Below are 27,888 nucleotides of genomic sequence, written 5' to 3' on the forward strand. Positions count from 1 at the left end.
CGGGATCCTATGTGCTTGGACCTGTAGGGGAATGTCTCCCACACTGAAGATGCCTCTACAAAGATGCCTCTCGATGTAGAGGAATGTCTCCATCAAATTCTCGGCATTACAAATGGCACATAAGTGTTTTGATGGGGAGCGGTATGTGAAAATAAAAAATAACAATAATAATAATAATCTAATTTCAAGGTCAGGGCCAAAGCCAGACACAAATTGGTATATGAAACCCCCTTGTTTGTGGAACAAGGGACTGAACCTCCACCCATCAAATTCTCAGCGTTACAAATGGCACATAAGTGTTTTGACGGCTATCAGCATTTATCAGCCATTTAATTTATATGGCGTGTTACTAATATTAATAATCTAATTTGAAGGGTCAAGGCCAAAGCCAGACACCAAATTGGTATATGAAACCCCCTTGTTTGTGGGACAAAGGACACAGCCTCCACCCAACAATTTGACTACTAAAATGTAACAGAGGTGTACATACCCTACCCCTCTGAATTTAAACCTATGTCCTCTTAGGAGGAAACAAAAGATCTTAACCATTAAATAACTTGTTTGAATATCTTAACCATTAGGCCCACTCAAGCTATACCCGTAGACCTTGATTCTCTCTAATTTTTTTGTGAAACGGATGCCTAATATTTGGGATACTAAAATTAGTGCAAAAATTGATTAATGATCATGTGAATTGGTTTTGGTCATTCACTAAATCAATTACTATTTCAGCATGGAAAGGCCCCTTGAGATTTATGGCTGCAAAGGACTTTCACGATGATGTATGAAATTATGAATGTATCAGTGTATTTCAATTTGGATTTCAGGTTCTTCTTCTCTTTTTTCCTCTTTTCGAGGGGCTCCCTGATTCGATGCCCTTCTGCCTTTGCTGGTGCCACCCCTTGAAATTGGCTCACACCATCCATGAAACATGTCCTTTCTTCCCACTTACCCTAATCCCCAAACCTTGGTGGAACGTAAACCAAAAATGTTTTATCCCAGCAGGAGAAGACTACTGGGGTCATCCAACACATCAGTTGTCCTCTTTCCGGGATTACTGTTAAGTGTTGATGGGCAGTAACAGGAAGCAACACAAATCTTCAGTAATGTTTCAGATACCCACCACCCTCTAGCCATATAGCTCCCAAGATTGCTTGACCCAATTGCATATAACTACATGTAATGGGACTCGACCCAAAAAATATCCAACCAGTGCATGGTACATGACTATACAGATTATCAACAGCTTATGCATAATATACTTCTGTGATGAAAATATCAAGTTCAGCATCAGAAGTAAGGAGATTAATTGCCATCGTAGTAATCTGTTAACACAAGATATGCAGACAAGGGGCAGTCATGGGGGCAATAAAAGCCAGCCTAAACAGGCTTATTTTAATTCTACCTTGAGATAGATTGAACCAGTACAAACACTGATAAAACTTATCAAGAGTCCATGCATAATCTACTTCTGTGTTCAACATATCAAGCTCCATGTCAGAATTCGGAAATGCATTATTAGAAATTGGATCAGAGTTACTACCTCGTGTAAAGCCCTTGGAAAATACTTCAGCCCATGTCAGGATAATTTGGCTAACCTTGAGACAAATTCGAATGCACGCAACTATTCAAAAATACAGCCAGAATTAAAGGACCAAGTGGATTTTAATTCAAACACTATGTCGTGTGTGTAGATCCAAGACTGGTTGAATTTAGACAGAAAATTCAATGACAATTGAATTCAGGAGTGAAATAAAATTGAAATTATGTTAATATCCATTAATGACCAAAATAGTTAAAAGGATCTTGAAAATATAGCAAGTAACAACAGCAAAATAAAGAATGCCTGGGCCATCTATTTTCTGAAAGAAAAAACAAATGACTTGGTAAAAATTCCATTCAACATCAGCGATCCCACCTCCTAATTTGACCTCGAAATAGGGTAGTATTTTGAGATAACTCCATAGTATTTTGATAGATAACTCCACTTGAAAGGACAATCAGACTGTGACCAAATACAATGATGGGTTCTTGGATTAGTTTGCCATGCATAGAACAGATATTCCATTCATAGGAAATGCAATGCTATGGAAAGTAGTCATTTGGTTCCAGAACCCCAAAAGCAAAGTCTACCATAGAAAACAATAAAGCCATGTTTGGCTAAGAATGCTATCTAGAAACTCCAACGTCCAGGGAAGGAATGGAGAACCTTGGATCTTACAGAAGGGGAACTGTAATCTGTAGGAGTTAAGATGGGGTCATATACACATTTTTTATTACATGTTTATTCAGATATAGAATATAGTTAGAGGAAACTTCATTCTGGACATTACATACTAGTATAAAATTAATTTTAATCAGCGAATTGTCTGTTAACAGAATTAAACAGACAATTTAGTGACTTAGTCTCCTCTCATCATTGCTGGTGAAGATGGTTCTGTAAGCCACTTTGCTATTGATATAATCAAGTTCCTAGCAAAATATAATAGGGACCATAATGAACAGGCCATGCCATATATGATAGGGAAACTCCAGTGTTGTCAAAAAAGTCTTTTCGACTCCAATGGATAGCATCTCAAATTCATCTCTAACATGAATTTTATAGGTGCCTGTTCTAACAATGCATTACTGCTAAAACAATACATCGCTGTTTCTATCTCACAGGAATATTGGAATCAAATATTAAGATATCTAAGGACATTTCTTGGAGAGTCCCTTTTTCTAGCATAAAAAGATCTTTTAAGTCATTTTTTGAGTGAAATATGCCCTTAAAAATTTGGACCCCTTAGGATGTCTTTTAGCCTGTTCCAAAATAAAACATAATTTGAAACAACGATGAATTCTTTCATTTCAAAGTCAGTTTCATACTGCTAGTAACAGCCCTGAATCCAAGTTCCAGAAATATTAGGATTTTATTCATATAAGGATTTTGTTCTTTCCAGAGCCATATGCAAGCTGATAATTGATACAATTTATTGAGGTAGAAAAAATATTCTGCAGATATCGAAGCTATGTATGTATATATGCTTGTTAGATAAAACAAGATAAAATAATTTTATTAGTGTCCATATATGGCCAAGATATAGGTCAATGGGAGTAGAGAGTACAATCAGTGGCCACTAAATTGTGGGAGTGTCTATAACACTCCTAGATGCTAAAAGCTTATCAAAATAAAAGAGATACAAAGGACATAACAAAACGAGAAAAGCATAAGCTAAATGAAAAACCCTAAAGAAGCATGAGACCCTAGCTCAACATCAGCAACAGAACTGGAAAGAAAAGGATTATTTATTGAGTTAAACCAGAATCACAATTAATTTTGAGATGTTGATCAACTTCCTGGAGATCCTATTGCGAAAAAACACACCTTTAATTCAAGCTGAGCTGAATCTGGGAGTATCACAGGTCGAAATGACAGTGAGTGTGGACATATTGGGGTAAAAAGCATGCATGGAACATTAGGATGCACCTGTATCAAACAAGCAATGACATGGTCAGAACCACATAAGCAATCATGAAAAGCAAAGGAGAATGAATCAAAGTTCATGACAGAAGAGAAGCAAAATTACAGAGGAAAATTTTGTATACAAAGAATAAGACAGAAAGGGGAAGCTATAAACTCATAACATGATTAGTAAAATGAAAGTTATATGAAATGCAGGAAATTGTAGTGCATAAATTTGACTTTCTTTCCCACTATTTATCTCCCCCAGACAATCATATCTATCCCTTACACTCACATGGTCCTAATCAGTTTCCAATCAATTGTGGAATGAAAATTAGGCAACTGACACTCATTTGATAGCCTTGGCAAGAACGGCAGAAATATAATCTAGATTCTCTGCAATGAACCGCTTATCATAGTGGAATGGTGATCCGGATTGGTTCATTATGTTGTTTATCATCTATTTCAATGAGTTCAAAGTAGACAAAGTGGAGGAATCAGCTCATAGGACCATTTGTACCAGCGGGACCCAGTTTGGCAAGTTGGGGTCTGAAACCTTCCAGGAGCAGTTTGAGACACCAAACAGCATTTTTTGAGGGTAAAATTTTGTCGCTTTAACGCCACGCCATTTTTTTTCCTATTTTACATACACAGACCTTTCCAGCGGTGCAAAAACAGCCTCAATCGAAGTTTGTATGCAAAAGTTATGCAACTCGGAAGTTGACCTTCTTCTTTTGACCACCATAATTTGAGAGGATGCCACATCAGCCCCCCTTACTCATGGAAAAGTGGCTAGCCACATGATCATGGTGAGAAAGACTCTAAAATAGTCCACATATTGTAACTCTAGTTAAGAGTTGGAGTCAAACCTAACCACTAGTAGACTATCAAGTTGTGTGAAGCAGGAATTTCTTGGACAGCAGCAATATATGTATAAATAATTTATTAAAAGATGAAATTACAGATGATGATTCTTACAATTGCGGATGCCTGGCTTATATACTGCCATGGACACCCTTTGGGGAAAGGGCATGATCTTATGATCGTGCCCTTTCATCTAATTTAACTGAAAATTAAATAATAACCTAATCTAACTAATTTTTTACATAACATTGCCTTCCTCTCGAAAGAATGCTTTGTCCTCAAAGCATAAGTAACGACGGATGTTGTTGAAGAATGATTCATTCTCCCAGAAGGCGTCTTCTTCGGGTAAGTCCTTCCACTTGATCAGATATTCCAAGATGATCAAGGCCGCACATTTTGAAAGGTCTTGGATTAATATCTCAAGTTCAGTTTTTTGGTGATGTGGATATTGGTATGGCTTGATGTTGACAGGGTCTGACCCTGCCTTGACTTCTATTGTATGCTCAATTTCCCTATTAGGCGGCATCTTCATAGGTAGGTCTTGAAATACTTTTTCATGCTTCCGAATCAAATCTTGTATCTCTGGTGACTCTTCTCTGGTCATATTTGCAGATAACATCTCTAACTGGTGACATTGTACTACATAAGCGGGTGCTCCTTTTCGACTTAGTTTCATCATCTGAGATGATGATACAACTTGATTTTCTGGTGCTTGGAATCCGTGTAGCTTGTACTTCTGACCTCCCCATTTAAATTTTATAAATTGTACTTGATGGTTGGCGGCATAAGTACCTAAAGTTCGTAACCATTGGATACCTAAGACTACATCTACTCCTCCTAACGGTACCGTGAAGAATGGAGACTCTAGATTAAAGTCTTGAATCTGCAAATTGACCTTATGGCATTTCCCTACCTTTTCAATCTTCTTACCATTAGCTACCATCACTTTCATGTTTGGTAAGGGAAATGAAAAGATATTGAGTCTCTTTGCCACGGTTGCATCTAAAAAATTGTGTGTGCTTCCAGAGTCGACGAGAACCACTACGTTGTTCTTCTTTATGTGTCCTTTTAACTTTAAAGTCTGAGGTTGTGATATACCTGTCATAGCTGATAATGACACTTGTGGAATACTTCCATCATCTAGTTCTGGTGAGAATTCTGGGGCGTCTTCTATGTCTTCTATGTCATAATCTTCACTGTTTGAATCATTGGTTGCTTCACAATTATATAGGTTCTTTGGTTCTTTTCCTTTAGCACATCTATGTTTGGGGTCCCATTTCTCACCACAACGTTTACATTTACCCTCTTTTATCTTTTGCATTTCCACATTAGATTTTCCATCTTCACGACGATATGGTGGAACATATCTTGTATTATTTGAGTCCACATACTGGGGTATCCTTCGTCTTGCATAAGCTTTTTCCGCTGTTGACCAAAATATTGGTTCACATTTCTTTTCGGTTGTTTTTGCTTTTCGTCTTGCTACTTCTATAGATGTAATGTCATGCATCTCAAGTTCTGCTTGTAAATGGGTTTTGAGTCCCGAGATGTATGACTGAATTAGACAAGATTCTGATAACCCAGGTACTCGTGTTACTAAGGTCTCCCATTCTTGAGTGTATTCATCCACACTTCCTTTTTGTCGTAATTTGATGAGTTTTGAAAAGAATTCTTCTTCCTTTACACCTTGGAATCTTTTGAAGAATGCATCTTTAAATTTTCTCCAGCTAATGACGTGTGTTGTCTTTTTCCACCACATATACCAGTTATATGCTTTTCCTTCCATTTTCATGGATGCATGCCTGAGCTTTTCGTCATCGTCATTGATGTCATATATCTCAAAGTATTCTTCTGCTTTATTTATCCATGCAACATTGTTTTTTTCGTTTCCATCGAATTTAGGCATCTCGACTTTTGCCCGTCGCTGGTATGTTGCTACTGGTTGAGCGAAAAAAGGGTGTTGATTGGTAAAGTTATCCCAGAGTTGCTTGTTTGTAAAGGCTGTGTTACTCGCTTCTTGGTGGGGTGTCGCTGATTTTTTTGGGGATTCAACTTTGTCATGAGAGTCTGTGGACTTAGTTGAATCTGACGAGATGTGTTCTTGATTCTCTTCACCTTCTTTTAGTAGTTGTTCGGGTGTACAATTCGATCTTTTACACAGACTTTTCAGCATTGTTAAGACCTCTCTGATCCCTGCTTCTGTCTGGACATGGTAATTTTCCATCTTTATTTCTATTCGATTCGTCGTATCTTGAAGATTTTTTATTTTGTCTACTTGCTCCCCAAGCTTGCTCTCGATGTCATTTAATCTTTTACTGACCTCGTCGTGGTTGTTATTTATCTTATGCTCTGCATCCAACAACCTTTTTTGGAAATCCGCCATTGTCATTGTCGACATTGAGCGGGTTTGCGGAGGCGTGTATTTATTTGCCAGCTAAAATATTTTTCCTCCCCCTATTTTTTTTATTAGCTAAAATAATTTTTATACATATAAATTTTAATTAATTAAAATAAATTTAATTAATTAAATTAATATATGTATATATATAACTTTTTAATTAATTAAAATAAATTTAATTAATTAAATTATATATAATATATAATATAATTAAATAAAGTTATGAAATATATATATATATATATATATAACATATATATGAATTAATAATATAACTATATAATATACGTATATATAAATAAATTATATATAATATATGTTATATAATATATAAATATTTAATATAAATATATGTTATAAATATATATATATGTTAGAACTATATATGTTATATATATGTTATAAATATATATATTGAAATGGAACGGCACAACTATTCGTATGGTCTATAGATCCGATTGGGCTCGAATGAAGTTGCAAATTAAATGAGTGACACAGATTTTGCAGTGAACTATGTGGCTGTAGAATCAATGGATAACACAGAATTTGCAGTGAACTGTGTTGGTGGTTGAATCAACAGAGTGTGGCAGCGAACAAGCAAGGAGGAAATGGAATTGATGGTGACAACTGCAAAATCGAGCAGTGAATGCAGGAAGGACAGAGATAAATGGCAGCAGTAGAGGGTTTTATATATATTTGGGAACGACTGTTGCAATTAAATGACAGCTATCACTGCGGTACAGTGAATGGTTGTTGAATGTAGCAGTGTCTACTTCTGATTTGCAACCACAAGAATTAGAACACAATTTGAGTACCGAGACAAGAAGACAGAGGCCACTGCTATACTGTCAGGCGACAATGGCTATAGACACTGCACCACCAAGTATGCTTAAATTTTTAATTTGCGAGGGTTATGTCTGACGGAATTGGCGGCAGCGATAAAGGATTGCGGATGTGGTAGCTAGCGTAAGTGCGAGTGTGGTTTTGTTGTAGGCGGAATGCGGATTTGCGGACTCGGGGATAGCAAATGGCGGCAGTGAGACAGCAGGAACTTGTGACAGCCGCTGGTACGTGGATGTTGGACGCTGTAAACAATGACTGAGGCAGCGTAGCACCAAACGGAAGCGAAGGCAGTGATCTACTGGCTCTGATACCAGATGAAGCAGGAATTTCTTGGACAGCAGCAATATATGTATAAATAATTTATTAAAAGATGAAACTAGAGATGATGATTCTTACAATTGCGGATGCTTGGCTTATATACTGCCATGGACACCCTTTGGGGAAAGGGCATGATCTTATGATCGTGCCCTTTCATCTAATTTAACTGAAAATTAAATAATAACCTAATCTAACTAATTTTTTACATAACATTGTGTTATAACCGGGCCACTAGGAGGAAAAGGGATTCCATTCTTTTCAAGTGCATCTCGTTCCATAGATAAGCAAAGTAGCCAAGAGGGATACAAAGAGAGAGCACACATAGAGGATTTGTGCATTATAGTAGCCCATGGGCCACGGCCCACAGGCCTTACTTCTTTGTATTCGCGGCTATTTTTCTATTCAGATAAAGAGAGCAAAGCAACCTCACCTTCCACTTGGGTTTTCCCCCAAAAGGGTTTCCCAAGATATATCTTGTGTCAATTGTGATTTGTAAAATTTTATTTTGTCATTCACTATTTTTTGCATAATTATAAATTTGCATGCATATGCAATAAACATACAAATCCAAGAATCTAAATAGAAATAAACCCTCATAGTGTAGATTTCATATTTTTAAGTATACTTTAATCCTAAGTTGCATAGGGACCGCTCCCGGCCATTGGAGAGCACATACCCAAAGCTCCGGCGCTCCTGGGTGTTGATTTGGGGTAGCATCATATGTGCTCTAGCCATGAAAATTGGTGGAGAGGCTAAAGCACATGAGATCTCCAATACCTAGAAGCGGTTTGGACAGATTCTAAACAGTTTGGAGATATTAAAATAATTAATAGTTTCAATGAAGTCCCTAAGTCTAAACTTAGGGAAAATAAAATATTAATGTGAATTAATATAAAACTGTGTTAGAATGGTCCAAAAGTCATGGATCAAGCTAAATCTTATCTTAGCCGTTGATTAGGGACTTAATCTCGGCCGTTAATTTGTCAACGAGAAAAGTATAAGAGGAAGCTTGAGGGTCACTTGGAGAACACACTGAGGGAGACCAGTCAGTTCACTTTATGGAGCGGGATTAGCTGAGAAATTGAACCAGTGGTCTAGTGAGCAGTCAAGAGGCAGCAAGTACGGCGCAAAGAGGCGAGATCAACCACTGGAGATCAGCGCTAATGCAAGAGAGGCAGCAGAAGACTGCGCAGTCACTAGTTGGGCCTGCATGGGTGACGCAGAGAGGCCCAGGGCTAATGCAGTCAAGCAAGGGCTAACGCAGAGGGTTTGAGAGCCACGCAGAGGTCAGTCAGGCTGACGCTGGGATTGGGAGAAGTGCTGGAGAATTATTTCTCTCTGTGGGTAAGCCAGTTTGGCACCCTGTTGTACTGAAGAATTGCTGAATAATAAAATCCTCCCTTGCTGCACCGGTTTTCCCACATTGGGTTTTTCCGGGGACTGTTGTCCAAAATATCTGTGTCAATGTGTTAATGCTTGTGCATATGTTTGTTTCTATATTATGGTGTGATATCTGCAGCAGTATTTATTTTAATGTTTATTGAAGTAATTTCATAAATAACTTATTGTGGAATAAGTAGGAAAAATAAATCAGTTGCTGCAGTGATAGAATTTTCACACTGAGAGCTTGGGAGATGGTACGAAACATTCCAAAATTGGCGGGAGCTTTGTTTAGTACTTTGGAGCGTTTTGGGTACTTGCTAGTTCAGAAATAGGCGTTCCGGGTACTGGTCTCTATGAGGAGCGTGGCTTGGGAGCCTCTAGGAGCTCCCATCCATCGAGAAGCGACTAGCCACTCCTCGATGGATGGGAGCTCCCAAACCATGCGTACCACACATTCCACAAAACCCAAGGAAAAACCCGGGGAAAAATGGAACGAACGTTTGGCAGCAAATCACTGGTATTTTTTCTATATAATCAATCATCTAGAGTAACTCAAGCCATCATTCTGATTTATCATTTCTCAGACTCAGAGTGGGTGAGGGACACAGCGACGTGGTGAGGGAGACAGTGAGGGTCTAGCAGCTGCAAGTGCTTCAAAGGCACAAGTGCTGCCATTGTCTAGGTACCTGTCATTTATGCACAAAGTACTCAGTATTCCATCACTGTTGTTGCAATATGTATTGTTTTTACTATTTAGTCTTATGATTTATCATTGTGATTAATAGCAGGTTGAATTAATTTCTGAAAAGCTTTTTAAAGACTTAGCGTCGGCGGGCTATTTCAATTTTAATCATGTGATGAGTGTTGTTACTTGTACAGTGTATTGTCTATTCTGAGTTCTTAGTTCTCAATTCTCAGTTCTGTGTTTTCCTCTAATATTTTTTTTGTAGATACTCTGATCTAACGAGGTTAGGAACTCTAGCTGAATATAATCATTATGAATTCTCAGCTGGGCACTCACTAGTGAAGCTGAAATCACCTAATAATAAAGAATAGAAAATATTCAGATTGCGTAACTGCCTAAACTTCCCTTGACTTTCAACTTCAGATCTTTTATAGCCTCTCACACTTGACATGATTAATGCAAGAGTTGAGACCATCAAAGTACAAGGCGAACAAAAGGTTTGGTTTCTTGGGAATCATAAATTTGTTGCCTATGGTCTTGTCTAGTCTCGGTATTTCCATTCACAAATCAAAATTTTAATCTTTAAAGTAGCAGTTCTGTGATCAAAGGTGGGCTTTTAGTGCAACTCATACAATCTTATATATGTTTAAAACTTTAATTTGGCATACTGTTCTCTGAATCTGGATTTGTTTGTTGGTATCTGAATTTTGAAGTTTCTAGGAGCCAATCATATTCTGCTTATTGACACATTTATATTGTTTCAGAGCACCTAAGTAATCCACCTAATAGCGTCCAGTTCTCCTCTCAACGATTGGAAAGAGTTAGAAATTTAATGTTATTTTTAAATTCAAAGTGAGCCTTTACAAAATATTTAAATATATGACAGGCAGCTAACAGTGCGATGCTTTCATTCAGATATAACTTGGCAAATACTGTTAATAAAAGTTGAGTTGGATAATTTTTTTATATATTTACTCTTCAAACTTTTAAAAGGAAGGAATTTTTGTTTTTGTCTTTTATTAGATGATCATTGATTTGCAATTTTGATTTATCAAATATGTTCTATTTTATTGTTGCATTAAAGAATTTGCAGTTTTTATTAATAATACGGTGAAGTTATAACTTCAATACAGTGATATTTATTAAACAAACCTTGAATGCAGGTGTCTGAATGAAGAAAGTCAAAGACTATTACAGTTTACTTATTTAAATATTTTTGTCTAAGTAAATTTTTAATTTGGTGCTCTTTTGGCAATTGTTTGGTAGCAGAACTCATAACACCGCAACCTCTTTCAGTTTTTAATATTTTATTATTTTAACAGTAATATTTTATTATTTTAAAGGTATAAAATAGCAGTTGTCTATAACGCGACTTTTTGAAAGTCTTTCCGGCGGGTTTTTCCGGTGAAAATCCGGCAGCAATTTATTGGAATCGCAAGTTTGATAGCTAGTTTCTGCACAATCAAAGCGTCCCAGGGGTTTTTCAGGGTGCTGAATCCAAATATGCAGTTAAAAAACCATTTTAACTGCAACAAATCATGATTTAATCTCAATTTCTTCCGCCGGATTCCGTCACCGGAATCTCCAAAAAGTCGCATTATAGACAACTCCTATAAAATATAGTATATACAATACAATTCTGAATTTAGTAATTTACTTTGTTTTTTAAATTTTGGGTTGAAACTTGAACCTACAATCATGATGGCATTAACAATGTTAGTAGTTACAATAACCTTGAACTTAATTAAATTATAAATTCTAGAAATATTTTGTTATTTATTTTAATTAATGTTAGATAATAGATTGTTAGTTATTTATTTTTATTTATTATGTTTTTAAATTAAATCATTTTAAAATGTTTTTAAAAAAAAATTCTTTCAAATTTTATTACATTAGAAAATTCAAAATATGAATTTTGTTTATTCTACATTTTACAAATTTAATTAATATCTTTTAAATTTTTTATTTTTAATATCTTTTAAGTTTTTAACAAATTTAAATTCCTAGTAAGTTGTACTTCTAATCCTTTTTGTTTTTGATGTAAATTTTCAGTATTGATACCATGGATAGAGGGTTGGGTAGTCAACGTGGGAAAAGCAAGATGAGACCCCCACTACCTCCACAAGCCCCACAAGCTGAAGAACAAAATGCAGAGACAACGATAGCTACCCACACTCAATCAAGCAACATTTCCAAGAAGCCCTTAGTGAAGTTCATGAAAAAGATAACACAAAACAAGGCAAAAAATAGTGGCGGTTGTGAGGAATGGCAATGTACTTTGTGTGATCATGTATTTAAGGGTAGCTATACAAGAGTATGGCATCATCTTTTGGGCATACCTGGGTTAGGAGTGAAGGGTTGCACTTGCAGCGTTGAACAAAAAATGGAGATGACTAAGCTTCACATGAAAGCTAATGGAAACAATGAATGTGATAGTAGCACAGTATCTCCTAATAAGAGAGGTAGACATGAAGATTCATCCCAATGTATGAATGAACAAAGTCACATCCAAATTGAGCCTACTCAAGGGGGTTCTAGTACTAGGAGGACTAATGTAAGTGAATCCATTCAAAAAATGTACAATGTCTTGCATAGGGATGAAGCAGATGATGCCATAGCAGATTTTTTTTATGGCAAATGGAATTTCATTTAATACCACTTGTTCACCATACTATAAAGAAATGGTGAGAAAAATCATAGTTGCAGGGACAAGATATGCACCCCCAGGTTACAACAAAATGAGGACTTCATTGTTAGATAGAGGGGTGACAAGAATGCATGGACTTATGGAGGACCTCAAACAATCTTGGGTTCAATCAGGTTGTTCAATTGTCATGGATGGTTGGACAAATATTCAACAAAGACCTTTGTTGAATGTTATTGTCACATCACCAACAGGGCCTTATTTTTTAAAAGCAATTGATTGTAGTGGAAAAACTAAAGATGCTACTTTCATGTTTGAAATGTTGAAGGATGCAATTGATGAGGTTGGTCCTTCAAATGTGGTACATGTCATCACAAATGCAGCACCTGTTTGTAGAGCAGCAAGATTGATGATCCAAAGTCGATATAGACATATCTTTTGGACTCCTTGTTGTGTACATGCCCTTAACAATCTCTTAAAAGACATTGCAAAAATCATTTCATATGCGAAGGAGGCACAAATGTTCATCTGCAACCACCATGCTTCCTTGGCAATTTAAAGGATGTATTCAAAGAAGCATTTTTTAAAACTTGCAGAAACAAGATATGCCACATACTTTATTTTGCTTGAGCACATGGTTGAGGTCTATGCATCTTTACAAGCCACTGTTGTTTCTTCAGAGTGGAATGCATGGACTGAGTCTAAGTCACCTCAAGCGAAGAAGATAAAAGAAATGCTTCTTAATGAGGACTTGTGGGTTGATTGTAGATATGTTGTCTCTTTCATAGCTCCAATTGTGGAGTTGATCAAGTATGCTGATTCAGATTATCCTGCTCTCGGAGAAATATACGAATGTATTGATACCATGGTGGGCAAGGTAAAGCACATCATTCGCCAAAGAAACCCTTATTTGGAGTTTTTCCATGAAATTTACAAGCTGATTAAGAAAAGATGGATTTACTCAATACCTCCCTTCACATGGCTACATATGCCCTTAATCCAAAGTGGTATATGGAAAGACCAAATAGAATTCTTCCTATTGATGATGAAGAGGTAAAACAAGGGTTTCTTGATGCTATAACTAATATGTATATTGTTGATGAAGCAAGTGTGATACGGGAGCAATTTATTGATTTTGGTACATTAAGTCCTCCTGCATTCACCCAATATGCAAAGAGGGACATCAAGCATTATGCTCAGAAGAAACCACTTGGATGGTAGAGAATGTATGGAGACCAGGTCCCAGAGCTCTGAAAGTTTGCTTCACGTTTGCTATCTCAGGTTGCTAGTTCCTCAATTGTTGAAAGGAATTGGTCCACTTATAACTTCATACACTCTATTAAGAGGAATAGACTTACCTCTAAGAGAGCAGAGAAACTTGTTTATGTGCATAGTAGTCTTCGACTTTGTTCAAGGAAGCTACCTGAATATTTAGAAGGACCTGTTGCACGATGGGATGTGAATGTTGAAGATGTTGCCCAAATTGACGATGATGATGACAATCCTTTACCAAATGCAGGATTGGTTGGCATACCTTTAGATGACATTATTGCATTTGATGATGATGATGATGATGATGTTGATCCAGTCCCTAGTGAGGCTCAAGCTTATATGGATCTCCTTGATGTTGAAGATCATACTCTATGATCATCTTAAGCTTTATATTTTTGTTGTTATATTTTGGCTCTTGGGCATTTTGAATTATGTACTACTTTAGGCTTTTGCCTTTTTCTAGTATGAACATCAATATGATTTGGGTGGCTTTTAGTTTTGGTTTTAACTTTTTATGGTTGTCTCTTGAATCATTTAAAAATTCAATTTGGTATGTACATTTAATCTTTACACTTTATATATATATATATATATATATATATATATATATATTTTAAATTTTTTAAATTTTAATTTTTAATATATTATATTATTGTCGCTCCCAGCTTGACGCTTCCTGTAAACTTCAGCAAAGCTTCTAGCCGTACTGGATACTCGTTCCCACGTACCCAAAGTACCCATGTACTGGAAACTTGTGCAACATAGCTTTAATCAGATATATCATGACGAACTATCCAATGGAATATCCATGGCAGTTTATAGGTCATATTGGTAGCAGAGCAGGTTTCTTTGGGTATATTGTGGGAAGTTGTAGGGGATCTAGATCGGTTAAGCCGAAAGTCACAAAACCCCAGTCATGGCTAACAAATCAATGAATAATCATCCTGATCTGGTAGAGGAGGCTTTCGTAGCTAGAAGCACAAGTTGCAAATATAAATCATAACATGAATCTCCACATCACGGCCCAGACCAATAAGCTCGGGCTATTCAAAGAAGATGGAGGTTCTAATGCAAAGGTCCGATTGGAGGGGAGATCTAGAAGAAACAGAGGAGCCGACGAAAGAACCCAAAAAAGATCAACCAAGTTCAAGTGTCATGAACCATTAACAGTGCCTGTTCAAAATGGAAGCAAAGGATGATATCAAGTTGTATCAAGGTAAAATTAACACTCTGAAGTTAAATCACCTGTCGCGGAAATTAGAAGATTATTTCAATGTTCATCATATAGAGGAGGAACAAAAGATTTCATTTGCAGGACTAAAATTAGATGGCCACACCCTGACCTGGTGGGAAAGCCACGCGGAAACCTTGAGGTTGGAAGGATGGGAGAAATTTAAAACCCTCATAACGTTACAATTTTACCCTATCAAGTATGTAGAGGACCAATGGATCCAATGGCATTACTTCAGGCAGAAGCAGAGGCAGAATGTACGAAGTACACCACAGAGTTAAAAAAGATGACCATAATGTTGGGTATCTCTACAAAGAACTCAGATGTACTCCTCAAGTATCTGGGGGGTCTACACAACTATTTGCAAAAGTAAGTAATGTTGTTCAAGCCCAGTACCTGGAGAACATAGACTAGAAGAAGGGGCAATCAAGTGGGTCAAAGCACAAGGAGTACCAGGACGCTCCTAAGGAGGGCAAGAAGAAGTGGAAAGGGGAAAGATAAAAAGACTGCAACCACAAAACACAAATGCAGAGACCCCAGCAAACACTACAATCATTATAACATTCATAGTGATACAAAGAAGTGTTGGTAGTTACATCCAAAGCTTAACCTGAAGAACAAAAAGAAAGATAATAAGAAGAATATCATGGCCATTGATTTGAGCAACCAAGTTGAAAGCAGCTCAAATGTGGACAAGAAGATCATCTATACATTAGTGCAAAAGGAGGTGAATCTGAGTAGCCTTCAACAATATGGAGACAACAAAAATACCAGACTCTTCCATATAAAGATACAAGTTAAAAAGACCAAGATTGATGCTCTATTCAACTCAGGATCACAGGCAAATCTCATTACAATAGAGCTAGTCATCAAATTGGGATTGGAAGTTCGTGATCATCAAAGCCCATATCCATTGGGATGGGTAAATAAGAATGCGAAAATAAAGGTAATAAAATAGTGCAAAATCAAATTTGCTAGCAGCGTTGATTTTGTTGATAAAGAAAAACTAGATTTAGCTCCACTTGATGTATGTGGGGTGGTGTTTGAAGTTGCTATATGTACATGCGGGATGCAATCTTCATGCGGAGAGCCAACCAGTACCACCTCATCAAGAATGGAAAATTATTCACCGTCAACGCGCACAAAGGCGATTCCAAAATTTTGTTGGTAAGTTCCAACCAAGCCAAGAAACTTATCAACTCTAGCAAGAAGTATGTTTTATTATTTTTAAGAGAAGATCAATCTATAGAAGAATCAATGAGGGCAAAAGCATCCCCAGAGGGGTGTACTGAGAAACAAAAACAGTAGCTAGAAGAGTTGCTACAGGCATACAGGGATGTATTCCAGGAGCCTAAAGGGTCACACCCAAGAGGAAAGTGGAGCACAACATCCAACTACTGTCGAACTCCCCACTGCCAAACATTAGGTTGTATAGGTAGCTTGTTATAGAAGCAAGTAAGGAGAAGAAACAGTTGCAACAGTGATTGCAACAAGGTGTCATTTGACCGAGTACATCACCATGTGGGTCTCCCATCATCACTATGCCAAAGAAGGATGGGACTTGGCGAATGTATATAAATTACAAGGCATTGAAAATAATTATGCTCAAAAACAAGTAGCCCTTGCCTAGAATAGATAATCTTCTGACCAATTGTAACAAGCAAAATATTTCAACAAGTTGGACTTTAAGTCTGGATATCACCAGGTTCAAGTCAGAGAAGAAGATACATGGAAGACCGGCTTCAAAACCAGACAAGGTTTGTATGAGTGGTTGATCATGCCATTTGGCCTATTCAATGCACCAGTTATGTTTATGAGGTTAATGAATGATATATTGCACCCTTTTATAGATTCATTTGTTATTGTCTATTTGGATGATATACTAGTATACAATGTTGTCTGGGAAGCGCACATCTCACATTTGATGTAGGTGTTGGAGACATTAAAGAAGCACCAATTGCTAGTAAATCTGAAGAAGTGTGACTTTGCACAGTGGTCTTTGGTGTATTTAGGGTATATGATAGGTGGAGGAGAGTTGAAAATAGTTCATGCTATGATTGAAGCCATCATGGAATGTTTCTAAGGCTAACAATTTCATTGGGGCAACACAATACCTAAGGAAATTCATAGTCTCATTTTCAACAATAGTAGCACGACTCCATGCCATAACAACAAGTGGCACGAGTTTCCAATGAAGAAAGGGTCAACAGAGGGCCTTTGAGTTAAAAAAGATCAGTAAAGCAACTATGGCATTACCAAACTTGCAACAGTCCTTCAAAGTGGAGACAGATGCGAGTGGGTGTGCCATGGGAGCAATCTTGATGTAGGGAGGAACACCAGTATGCTACAATTCTAAGGTATTTCATGGGGTAGTTCTTAACTACCCTACCTATGACAAGGAGCTTTATGCCCTTGTGCAAGTTGTGAAGAAGTGGAAACGCTATTTGATGGAAAAGGAGACAATAATCCACATAGATCACTAGCCACTACAGTACCTATATGCCCAGAGCAAGCTACAGCAAGGCAGGCATTACAAATGGATGGGATTTCTACAGCAATTTCATTTAGTGATCAAGTATACAAAGCGAAACACAAACAAGTTGGCCAACATGCTTTCAAAGCCACCCACATCAAAGATCACAGCTTTGGGAACTATGATGCACATGGAGCCCTTCACCCATGATGCATCAATGTTTTACGACTCCGACTCCGACTCCGACTCCGACTCGGCCGAGGATCGACTCTGACTCCGACTCCGACTCGGTAATGACTCGGCCGGCTCGATTTCAATGACTCGGTCGTTGTAAAAAATACATTAAATATTTATTTTTTTTATAAAAAAACATAATTTTAAAGATTTTCATTCATGTTTCCAAACACATAGCATTATAATATAGATGGAAGACAACATATGATCAAAGTAGGCTCATGAACCAATCCATTATATCAAAATGGTACCTAATGGCAATACATAGTCAACTGTCATACATGATCAAAGACTCAAAACAAAATACAAATAACCAAGGAGGCTAGAAATGGCCTCTACAACAAAAGTAAACTGTGATGCTGACCAGACTCCAATACTAGTACTACTGGTTAGTAGCCACTGCCAGAGGAGCCAAGATCATCTCGACCAATCTCTGGATCAGACTCATCATCATCATCAGAGTTAGACAAGGGGCCCCATGCCTCCTCCTCATCATCATCGTCTCCAACTGCAACTGTAGAAGTGGTGCCAGTACCACTAGCAGGCTGTGCAGCAGATGCAAGCTGATATAGAGTAGATATGCGGCTGCGCTTCTGTCGTGGCTGAGCAGAGGAAGCACCTACAACTGGAGTCCTACTCCTCGGAGTCCTTGCTGGCTGTGAAACTGAGGCTGGTGGATCGGGATCTGCATTCAACTGAACAGGCTGAAGTGGATGTTCCAGTTCAAGTTCATCAAGATCCTCATCAGGATCAAACTCTGGTGCACGACTCTCCACTACCCAATCTGATGTTGGATCAATGTCTTCCAACACAATGGGATCTGAATCAGGTCTTTTGTTCAGCAATTGGTTCCGTCTGAGCCGAAGGTTGTATTGGACAAAAACTAGATCATTCAACCGTTTTTGCTCCAAACGATTTCTCTTCTTTGTGTGAATCCTCTCAAAGACAGACCAATTGCGCTCACACCCAGATGCACTACAAGTTTTACTCAAAATACGAATTGCAAACTTTTGCAATTGAGGGCACTGGCCACCAAAGGCCTCCCACCATTGTGCTGCAAAAAACATAGGAGTGTAATGAATTATGAGTTAGATGAAGGCTGAAGCTCAACAAAATTACAATTACAAATTATATCTAACTTTCAAATTATAAATGATTTAACAAACTTTAGTCTTTAATAAAAAAAGTAAAACTGTAAAACCATTAAGAAATTGAAAATTGAAATTTTTGTTTACCTGGCTCATCTGCTTCTCTTGCAATCTTTGCTAGGTTCTTCCCAAAGGTACCTGTTGCATTACTGAAGGATGTGACCTGTTGATGTATCTGCAGCTGATCAGACTCCGATGGGATCATGCATTCAATGCAATCAACCAGTCCATCTCTGACCTCCCCCCTCAAAGCTCCTGACTCCTTAGCTCTATAATGATACCGTGGGTTCAAAAAATACCCAGCTTCATGTATAGGGCGATGGAGTTGATTGTTCCATCTTTCATCAATGATTGCCCAAATGGGCCCATACTTTGCCACTCTATCCTTGTATGCTGTCTTTATTTGCTCCTTTGCTTGATCCATAGCCTCATAAATGAAGCCCATAGCCAACCTTTCCCCATCCACCAACCGCAACACCTTAACTAGTGGCTCAGCAAGCTTCACAATCTCTGCTGCCTTCCTCCAAAAAGTTTCATCATGGACTTTCCTTTTCAATTCTCTGCCTTCTGGTTTGTTAGACCAATTGGTTTGATTCCATTCATCACTGGAAAACATCTTTTGCAAGTTTCTATGTTGGGAAAGCATAGATTGCAATGTCAAAAAATGTGTAGCAAATCTAGTGATGGCAGGCCTAATAATATCCTTGCCTCCAGTGTGTTTCCTCATGAGACTCAAAACCAGTGTATGATTGTAGATAAATTTTGTTATGCTTTTGGCATTATCTACAGTGTTTTTGACCCAATCTAGTTTTCCAATATCCTCAAGCATGAGGTCTATGAAATGTGCAGCGCATGGGGTCCAAAAGATGGTCTTGTGTTTTTCCTCTAACAGTTTACCAGCAAGAACATAGTTAGAGGCATTGTCTGTGATGATTTGAACAACATTAGCCACCCCCACATCCTCAATAACCTCATCCAATAGCTGAAACAACAAGTGGCCATCTTTTACCTTATCAGATGCATCAACTGATTTTAAAAACATGGTTCCCTGTGGGAAGAAGACAAGAAAGTTTATGATGGTACGGTTTCTTTGATCAGTCCATCCATCTGACATGATGGTACACCCTGTTCTTGCCCATGAGTCCCTGAACTCTTGCAAATACTCATTAATGGATTGAATTTCTTTCTGCAAACGAAACCCCCTTAGCTCTTGCATAGTAGGGCCTTTGAAGCCTTTTCCAGCAGCATGTATGGCATCAAACATAGGCTCATAATATGGTGAACAAGCAGCATTAAAGGGGATATCAGCATCATACCACCATCTAGCTATGTAGTCACAAGCAGTCTCCCTCAATTCTTTCTTCCAATGGTCATCTAAAGTGGGCTGAATTTGACCTTTACTAACTTCAGGACCATGTGCATCTGATGGAGAGGAGGGAGTGAAATAACTTTTGATAGTCACATCACCCTTCATTCTACCCTTTCCCTTATCTTGAACAGAACCAAAAGAGGGAGGAACATAACGGAAAGGGTTGGATGCCTCAGTTTGAGGGATAGAGGAAGAACCCTCAAAATCATAATGGGGGTTGGTAGCCATCATTCTTTGTATCTCCCTCTTCCTCCCAATCTCAGCCTGTATCTCTTGTTGCCTAGCCTTATCTTCTTTAAATTTCTCAAAGCTGGCCAACAAATTCTTTCTAATCTCCTCAATTTCATCAGAGGGACATGGGGTAATTTGGCCTTTAATCCCTGCCAAGTGTTGTTTCAGCCTATTAATCCTCCCAGGACCTACCTTAATTTTCCTATGCCAAAACTTGCAACACATCTGACTATCAACCATTTCAACATATGCCCAAGCAGGATCTTTTGCTCTAGGTGCCATTTTTTGACTAGGAAAACAATCTGAAAATGAAAAAAAAAAAAAAAATTGATTCAATGTTCATTTATTTGACTAAAAACACTCTCTAAGCTTTCTTGATATGCACCTAAAATTTACTAAGCAAAAACAGATTTATAGAGGTGGAAAAAAATACCTCCAGGCACAAACTTCCTCCTCAAGCTTGCTCCAAAAATCAGCTCCTCAATGCTGCTCCAAATGGCTGCCCAAGAAGCTCCTCACTCCAGCTACAATGCTCCTCCAAGACTCCTCACTGCTGCTCCAAAACAAGCTCAAGAACTGCTCACTAATCCTCAAAGAAAACTCTCACTCAAATGCATAAGACTGCTGTGAGTGAATGAGAGCATTTGGCTGTCTTAAATAGGGTTTGGGAGGGGGAAATGGACCCCAAAAGCACTTAACAATTTACCTAAACCCTTTGGAATCCATAAACTGATTTTAACTTTACCAAAAATCCAAAAAAAAGTGAATAAATTTCATGATTTACGTGCCCAGCCGTCGTTTCATTGACTCGGCCGAGTCAATACGGACCCGGCCGGGTTGACCGAGTCAACTATGACTCGGTCTCCCGAGCCGGGTTGCTGGCCGGGTCATAAAAATTTTTAATGGCTCGGTATGACTCGGCCGTTTCCGAGTTGAATCCGCCGGGTTGTAAAACAATGTGATGCATACAGAGAGGCATATTCAAAGGATGATGACTTCAAGGAGGTGTTCCAACAATTGCAAAGCCAGAGTCATGTGCACAATGTTTACACCAAAGTTGACTACCATCTCCAGGGCGAGTTACTCTACTAGCTAGACAAGTTATGTGTTCCTAAAGGTAAGCGATTGCAGCTAATTAGAGAGGCTCACACCTCCAAGGTTGCAGGGCACTCTGGTGTAGGGAAGATAATGGCCAACTTGTAGAGGTATGTGTATTGGCCCAAGATGCAAGAACAAGTACATTATTTCATAATAGGGTGCATGTTTCGTTGTTACAGCAAGCCTAGTAACATGAAACAGGGTCTATATCATCCCTTACCTGTACCCACTCATCCTTGGGAAAGCATTTACATGGACTTTGTGGGAGGTTTACCAATAACCAGGAAGGGACATGACTACCTGTACGTGGTAGTTGACAAGTTCAGCAAGATGTGTGTTTTGTGCCCTGAAAAAAGCCATCGACGAGCAAAAAACAGCAAACTTGCTCTTTGGACAGGTCTGGGTGCACTTTGGAATATCGAGGAGCATCATTTCAAACAAGGACACAAGATTTCTCAGTGCATTTTGGACTACATTGTAGGAGAAGATGGACACGAAGTTAAAGAGGGCTACATCATTCCATCCTCAGACAAATGGGGCAAATAGAAGTAGTCAATGGGACTTTCGCGTAGCTTTTGAGGAGTTAAAATCATAAACATCTGAAAGACTATGATGAAAATCTAGTGTATTTATGACACCCTTATAACAGAGTAGTCCACATTTCTACTGGTCAGTCCCTATTTGAAACTTGTTTTGGATATTTGCCACCTTCACCTTTGGATATTGCATATGGGCAACTAGGAGGAGTGGGGGAAGATCTTGCAAAGGATCCCTTAAGGGAAGAAAAATTTGTGGAAAGATTGGGAAAATCCATATAGAGGTACAGGAGATACAGCAGAAGTCATAAGAAAAATAAAAGACCAAGCATGACCAGCACAGAACAAATAAGTCGTTCAAGGTGGGAGACAGAGCATGGTTATAGTTCAAAAGGAGAGGCTACAGGGTCCTGGTAAGAAAATCAAGGTTCTACAGTATGGTCCCCTTGAGATACTAGAAAAGGTGGGAGATAACACCTATAGACTCAGTCTAGCCCCATACATGTGCATTTACTCAGTTGTGAATGTAGAGAATCTAAAACTTTACAAGCATTCCATGATAGATCAAGAAGAGGAATAAGTCCTGCCTTCCGTAGAGGATTTGGCAACAGATGCTCGGGCAGAGTTGATAGAAGATATAAGTTTGTAGAAGAGATCCAGAACTACAAGACAGGCCCTAGGGGCAGCATGAAGTTTGGAAGATTGGGTTGAAAGGACAAGCTTTTAGGCAAGGCTATATGGTACACTTGAGAGAAGGTAGATGAAAACTTTCCTCACCTCATTCAATAGAAGCTTTTGGGGACCAAAAGCCTCCCAAAATGGGGAGGTGTGATCCACATTGGATCATTATTTTGTTTGTCATCCATCTCGATGCTTTCAAAGTGGAAAAAGTGGAGGAATCGATTCATGGGACCATTTTTACCAATGGGACTTAGTTTCACAAATTGGGATCTTAAACTTTTAAGACCAGTTTGAGGCATCAAACAACTTTTTTGGGAGCAATTTGAGGCACATATTCCAAGAGCACTTTTTTTTCCTATTCTAAATAGAGACCTTTCCAATGGCGCAAGATACCTTTCCGCGACAGTTTACAAATCAAATGGTTGTAATGTTCCTAGTATGTGTTGTAGCTTAGTTAGCTCATTGTTGTCCATTACAACAACATCTAGCTCCCAATATCCTCAAGTCTAATGTGGTCCCACAATCATTTGTTTGTTTCATGCCACTTTAATGAATAAAACATCAATTGTCCTAGGGATCTTCTCCTTGTCATAGACTTGTCTTCATCTTTGATAGTACACAATTGTTGTAGCGAATAATGTTCAAACTCCACAGAATACACTTGTGTTGCAGTTGGGCTGTAAACTTTCAATTCTTGAAAGGATCTACAATGATTTGCTCATTTAATGTTATACTCTTTCTAGTTTTAGCTACCACTTTTTAATCTTCCCATGGTTTATATTACTGCATCAACATGTTGAGAAATCTAGGGCATGGTAATTACGTGATTTCTCTTTTATTAGTAACTGCTTGTGAGTACTTTTTACTTTTTTAGATTAGGATCTTCTTTTACTTAGGTTATTAGTGTTCTTCTTCATTAAACAGCTACCAATGCATACACCATAAAGAAACAAGAGACACAAAATATAGGCTATTAGCTAGGGCCAAAAACTCTCTCTTTGAGAGGAAAACCCGAACAAATTCTTCTTTTTAAAGAGATTCCAATTGACGAATACCAAGACCAAGACCCTTGACCTATTAGACCTCTCCAAGACCAAGACACCAAGCTTCCTATCTTCTTGAACCAACGATGGTCAACTACCTGCTCCTTCCTTCCTTCCGGTTCGATTTCCTTTCAGATTTCAGCTTAATTTCCTCTATTTCAGGGCTGCAACATTTCGGCCCTAAATCAGAACCCTTGCAACTGTAGACGACAGTCCTTGATTTACTGCGCTTGAGGTGGAGGATACTTCTTTGGTAACTCGACCTTCCTTATGACTTCAATCTGATTGGTTTTGAAACTCAACCTTATTGCAACAAATGGTTACCCTTCTCTTCGCATATGAGACAGTGATAACACCCTAAAACAGACCCAAGACTTGGAGTTTAGACCTTCGTTGATCCTCCTCCTTGCTTCGCTAATCCTTTTGAATTCCTTGTTGTAGTTCGCACTTTTCTGCTTCAAACTTCATCACCGAAAATTTTGTCCTAAAATGAAGATGCATTGCCCTATATATAGTTCTTGCCCAAGGCAATTAGCTAACCTGCCATGTAGGTGAGCTAGCGTGACTGTTGGAGGAGACAGTTAATTCCATTTAGAAGTCGACTTGAGGTTAATGCTTGTGCTCGGTCTCAGAGGGCTACTTGATGTTGATTTTTGTGTAGCTTGGGAGGTACTCCAAGCCCTAGGGTTTGGGATTGGAGGAAAAAGCACCACAAGTAGGCTTGTGGGCTTGAAACCCAAGCTTGGGGTTTTGCACCCATCGGGATTTGGGCAAAAACCATGAGCACATTTTGACATGTGATGGATGAGGATGATAGCTCTCGGTGACACAATTCTAACGCAATGAGAATCATCTGATTCCGAGTTGTAGAAATGGAGATATGAATTTTTTAATTCAATGTTGTGTTTTGCACATGATGTTCTAGGTCGGCCTAAGGTTAGGAAGGCCTAATGACAATTGTTCAAGCCCCTAGAACATGACGCTTTGGAGCCCCTCTCTTTAGTAAAAATAGAGGGCGAATATGGAAGCATTGTCTTATCCAAAAGTGCAACATTAAGGCAGCGTTAAGGAGGAGGGATAACAACTCGGTGAAGAGGAAGATATCTCTGTTTTTCCACAGGAGAAGAGGACAAAACAATGTGAGGAATTAGGGTTGGTTTGTGTGCCTCTTTGATTGCGTGGAGGGTTGTCTCATGCCACAACAAGACCGAGTAAGGTAAGGTGCAAATGCAGGTGAAAGGAGAAGGGATTGGGCCTATTTGAAGGTTCAGTTGAGGGTGGATAGTCCCAAATCTAGGCTGCTGCAGACCTGTAGGGGGAGATCTAGGGCAGCCGTTGTACTTAAAGGAAGACCGAGGCTTGTTTGGAGGTTAGGACAGCAGCAAACTGCCTCGGCCTCTCAAGGAGGTAGAACCGCACTCAAGGGAAGTTGTTATGGGCTAGTTGATGTGGGTTCTCATGCTAGAACAGGTCGAGGAGATCACAAACCTATGGAGACTAGGTCACAGACCTGTGGTGGTTGTTTGGAGAGCTAAACAAGCCTAATACGAGTGTTGTAGGTTCCTATCAAGACAGCGAGTGGCAAAGGCTTGTAGATTTGAGGAGTTCACAGTCTTTGGTGGAGGTTTTGATGACAAATGGTAGGTTGTTATGGGTTGTTGTGGGTTGCAAGGATGTCCTAAACAGTGACCAGACTTCAGTCCATGAACAACAGATGAAAGGTATGTTATTTCTCCAGTTTTGCCTTATGTTGGGTCACAATTTGTGATCAATATTGGATCGGTTAGTTCGCAGCCCATGGGAGCCATTGTTGGAGTTGCCTTGGGCATGAAGGAACTCCAACTAGGTGCAGATCTCACAGTGGATCGATGTCCTAGGTGAGGACATGTTGTTGGTGCCTAGATCTGTGCAATAGCTCCTCTATTTCAGAACAAAGGTCAGTTGATGAGAAGTTTGTGGGAAACCATGTGTAAGGGTCTCCTAGGTGTGAGGATGCCCTAACTAGGTGTAGATGCTACAGCGTGGACTTGGTCACTCATGGACTATTGGAGGGCAGCGTGAGAGTGGACCAAGTGTGAACGTGGATTGGGCACTTATGCTCTATTGGAGGACAGCATGATAGTGTCCAAGTTGGAGCCCAATGAGCAACACTTTGATGGACAAAGGTAGTTGCGAGAGAGGCAGTTGTTGAGCTCAAGGGTTAACGAACCAGAGGAGCAGTTGTGGAGCCTGAGACTTGTGTTTAGAGAAAGACTTCTACAGCAAATGATGGGTAGTCCTCCTACCCTGTGTTCATTGTGGGAGATGGACATCTTGCAGTGATAGGTGGCAACCCTCCGTGCCCTATGTTGATCTTCATCGTTGCATCACAGGAAGACCATAGTGGGATGAAGTCCCTGGGTAGCTGAGGAGCAGCAGTGACCAGTTGAGAGTTGTTCACAAGTGGAACTGTGAACAACTCAACAGGAGTCTCGATGTGTTGTGGCCTTGATGGACTAAGGCACAACTAGAGAGCAGATTGGATAGCTGAGATTCAATGGCCAGATGGACTTGGAGCATTGATAGAGGCAGGAGCTACAGATCAAGAGCCGAAGGACTGGGCAGGTACAAGGTACGACCGAGGAGAGCTGAGAGAATTGACTTCATCAGCCAGATTGTCAGAGTATCTTGTTGAGGGCAGATTGGTTGTCGATGGACTGACACCAAGCCCCAATTTGTATTTTGCACTAGTGGATGTATGAAGGCCATTATCCCTGTTATGGGAGCCCTAGACTATTGTATTATATGTTGTTTAATATAACGAAGCTGGGTTGAAAAATTGTAAAAAGTTGTCAATATTATGTGCATGTGTGATTTATTGTTGATTATATTTCGTTGTGTAAAGTAGCATCGTTGAGATTCTTGGTTTGGTAGCGTCAAAGATTTTAAGATTCTATCCTAGACCCAAGATCGTGGAAATTAAACACTTGACATTTCTATTGACTCATACACAAGTGTAATATGCCCAAGAAGGGTCCCTCATACATGACATAGACTCAAATTGACTTTTACGACTAGATAACAAATCCTAAAGGCTCACAATGGGAGCCATCACTAAAATAAAATCCCTTGCTCATGAAACCCATGAGACAAGCACTACAATAATAATTTTAATTTTTCTTCTTTTCATCAATTACATAAAATCACAATTACACGTCATTATGAAGACCGAACCTAGTTATTTTTCAACAGAGGTTAGCTTAAGCACCAGTCTAGATCTTCATTTAGGAAATTTGTATGATCACGTGTATTGGGTGGGTAACCCCTAGGAGAAAAAACTTCTCCTATTTATTCAGCTTGTCAGCTAGCAGCCCTATGATGATCCACAGATAGCTAGCCTCAAAGGTCTTTCATCCATCCTCCAATCAATGTTTTATTTCATCTAGCCTACTCATTTGATGAATGTGGGTCATTTGTTTTTTCATAATGAGCCCTAGGCGAGCCTACCTGAAGGGGTCGCATGCCCAGCCGACACAAGAGACGGGGAGAATTGAACCCGCACCTCATGACATGATCACAGAGGGCCAAAGACTTGGCAAGGGGGCTTGAACCAACTGGGCTACCCATCAAGGCTTAAATGAAGGCGAGTCATCTATTGTAAGATAGATTACATTTCTGTATTCAAGTGCTTTCATTTAATGTTTAAGGGCATTCTAGTATGGATCACAAGTTGAGTTGGATGACAGACTACTTTTGGTTGCACTCTTGTTCCCATGCTTCAATGTAGTGGCTATCTCCTGCCCCTAGTCTAATGTGACCCTCCCTAAGGCCTTTCTTTCACTATCTAGGAGGGGCACAAATAGAAGGCTCTGATTGATGTTGTGTGTCCATGGTAATCCACACATAACACATTTCATCTCTCCCTTATATCTATATCCCATTTTTGGGTTGACTATGATATATCCCCAATATTGGTTCCCTTATTTTCCTCATCCTTGAGTAGGGGCCCAAAA

At 39.0% G+C, this 27,888-nt stretch overlaps 1 protein-coding gene across 3 annotated transcripts in view; it reads right to left on the minus strand.

The window, feature by feature from the left end:
- NADK2 (NAD kinase 2) overlaps positions 1 to 27,888 on the minus strand; it is a 137,257-nt gene that overhangs the window by 26,318 nt on the left and 83,051 nt on the right. For all 3 annotated transcript variants that reach the window (XM_089392312.1, XM_089392314.1, XM_089392313.1), the window contains exon 7: positions 3,368 to 3,469. In XM_089392312.1, coding sequence (XP_089248438.1) covers positions 3,368 to 3,469 — 102 coding nt within the window. The remainder of the gene's footprint in view (positions 1 to 3,367; positions 3,470 to 27,888) is intronic.

Source organism: Pinus tabuliformis, chromosome 1_1 (genome assembly GCF_031772625.1).
Source record: "Pinus tabuliformis cultivar Carrire ecotype Pingquan chromosome 1_1, CPIR1, whole genome shotgun sequence".
Taxonomy (NCBI): domain Eukaryota; kingdom Viridiplantae; phylum Streptophyta; class Pinopsida; order Pinales; family Pinaceae; genus Pinus; species Pinus tabuliformis.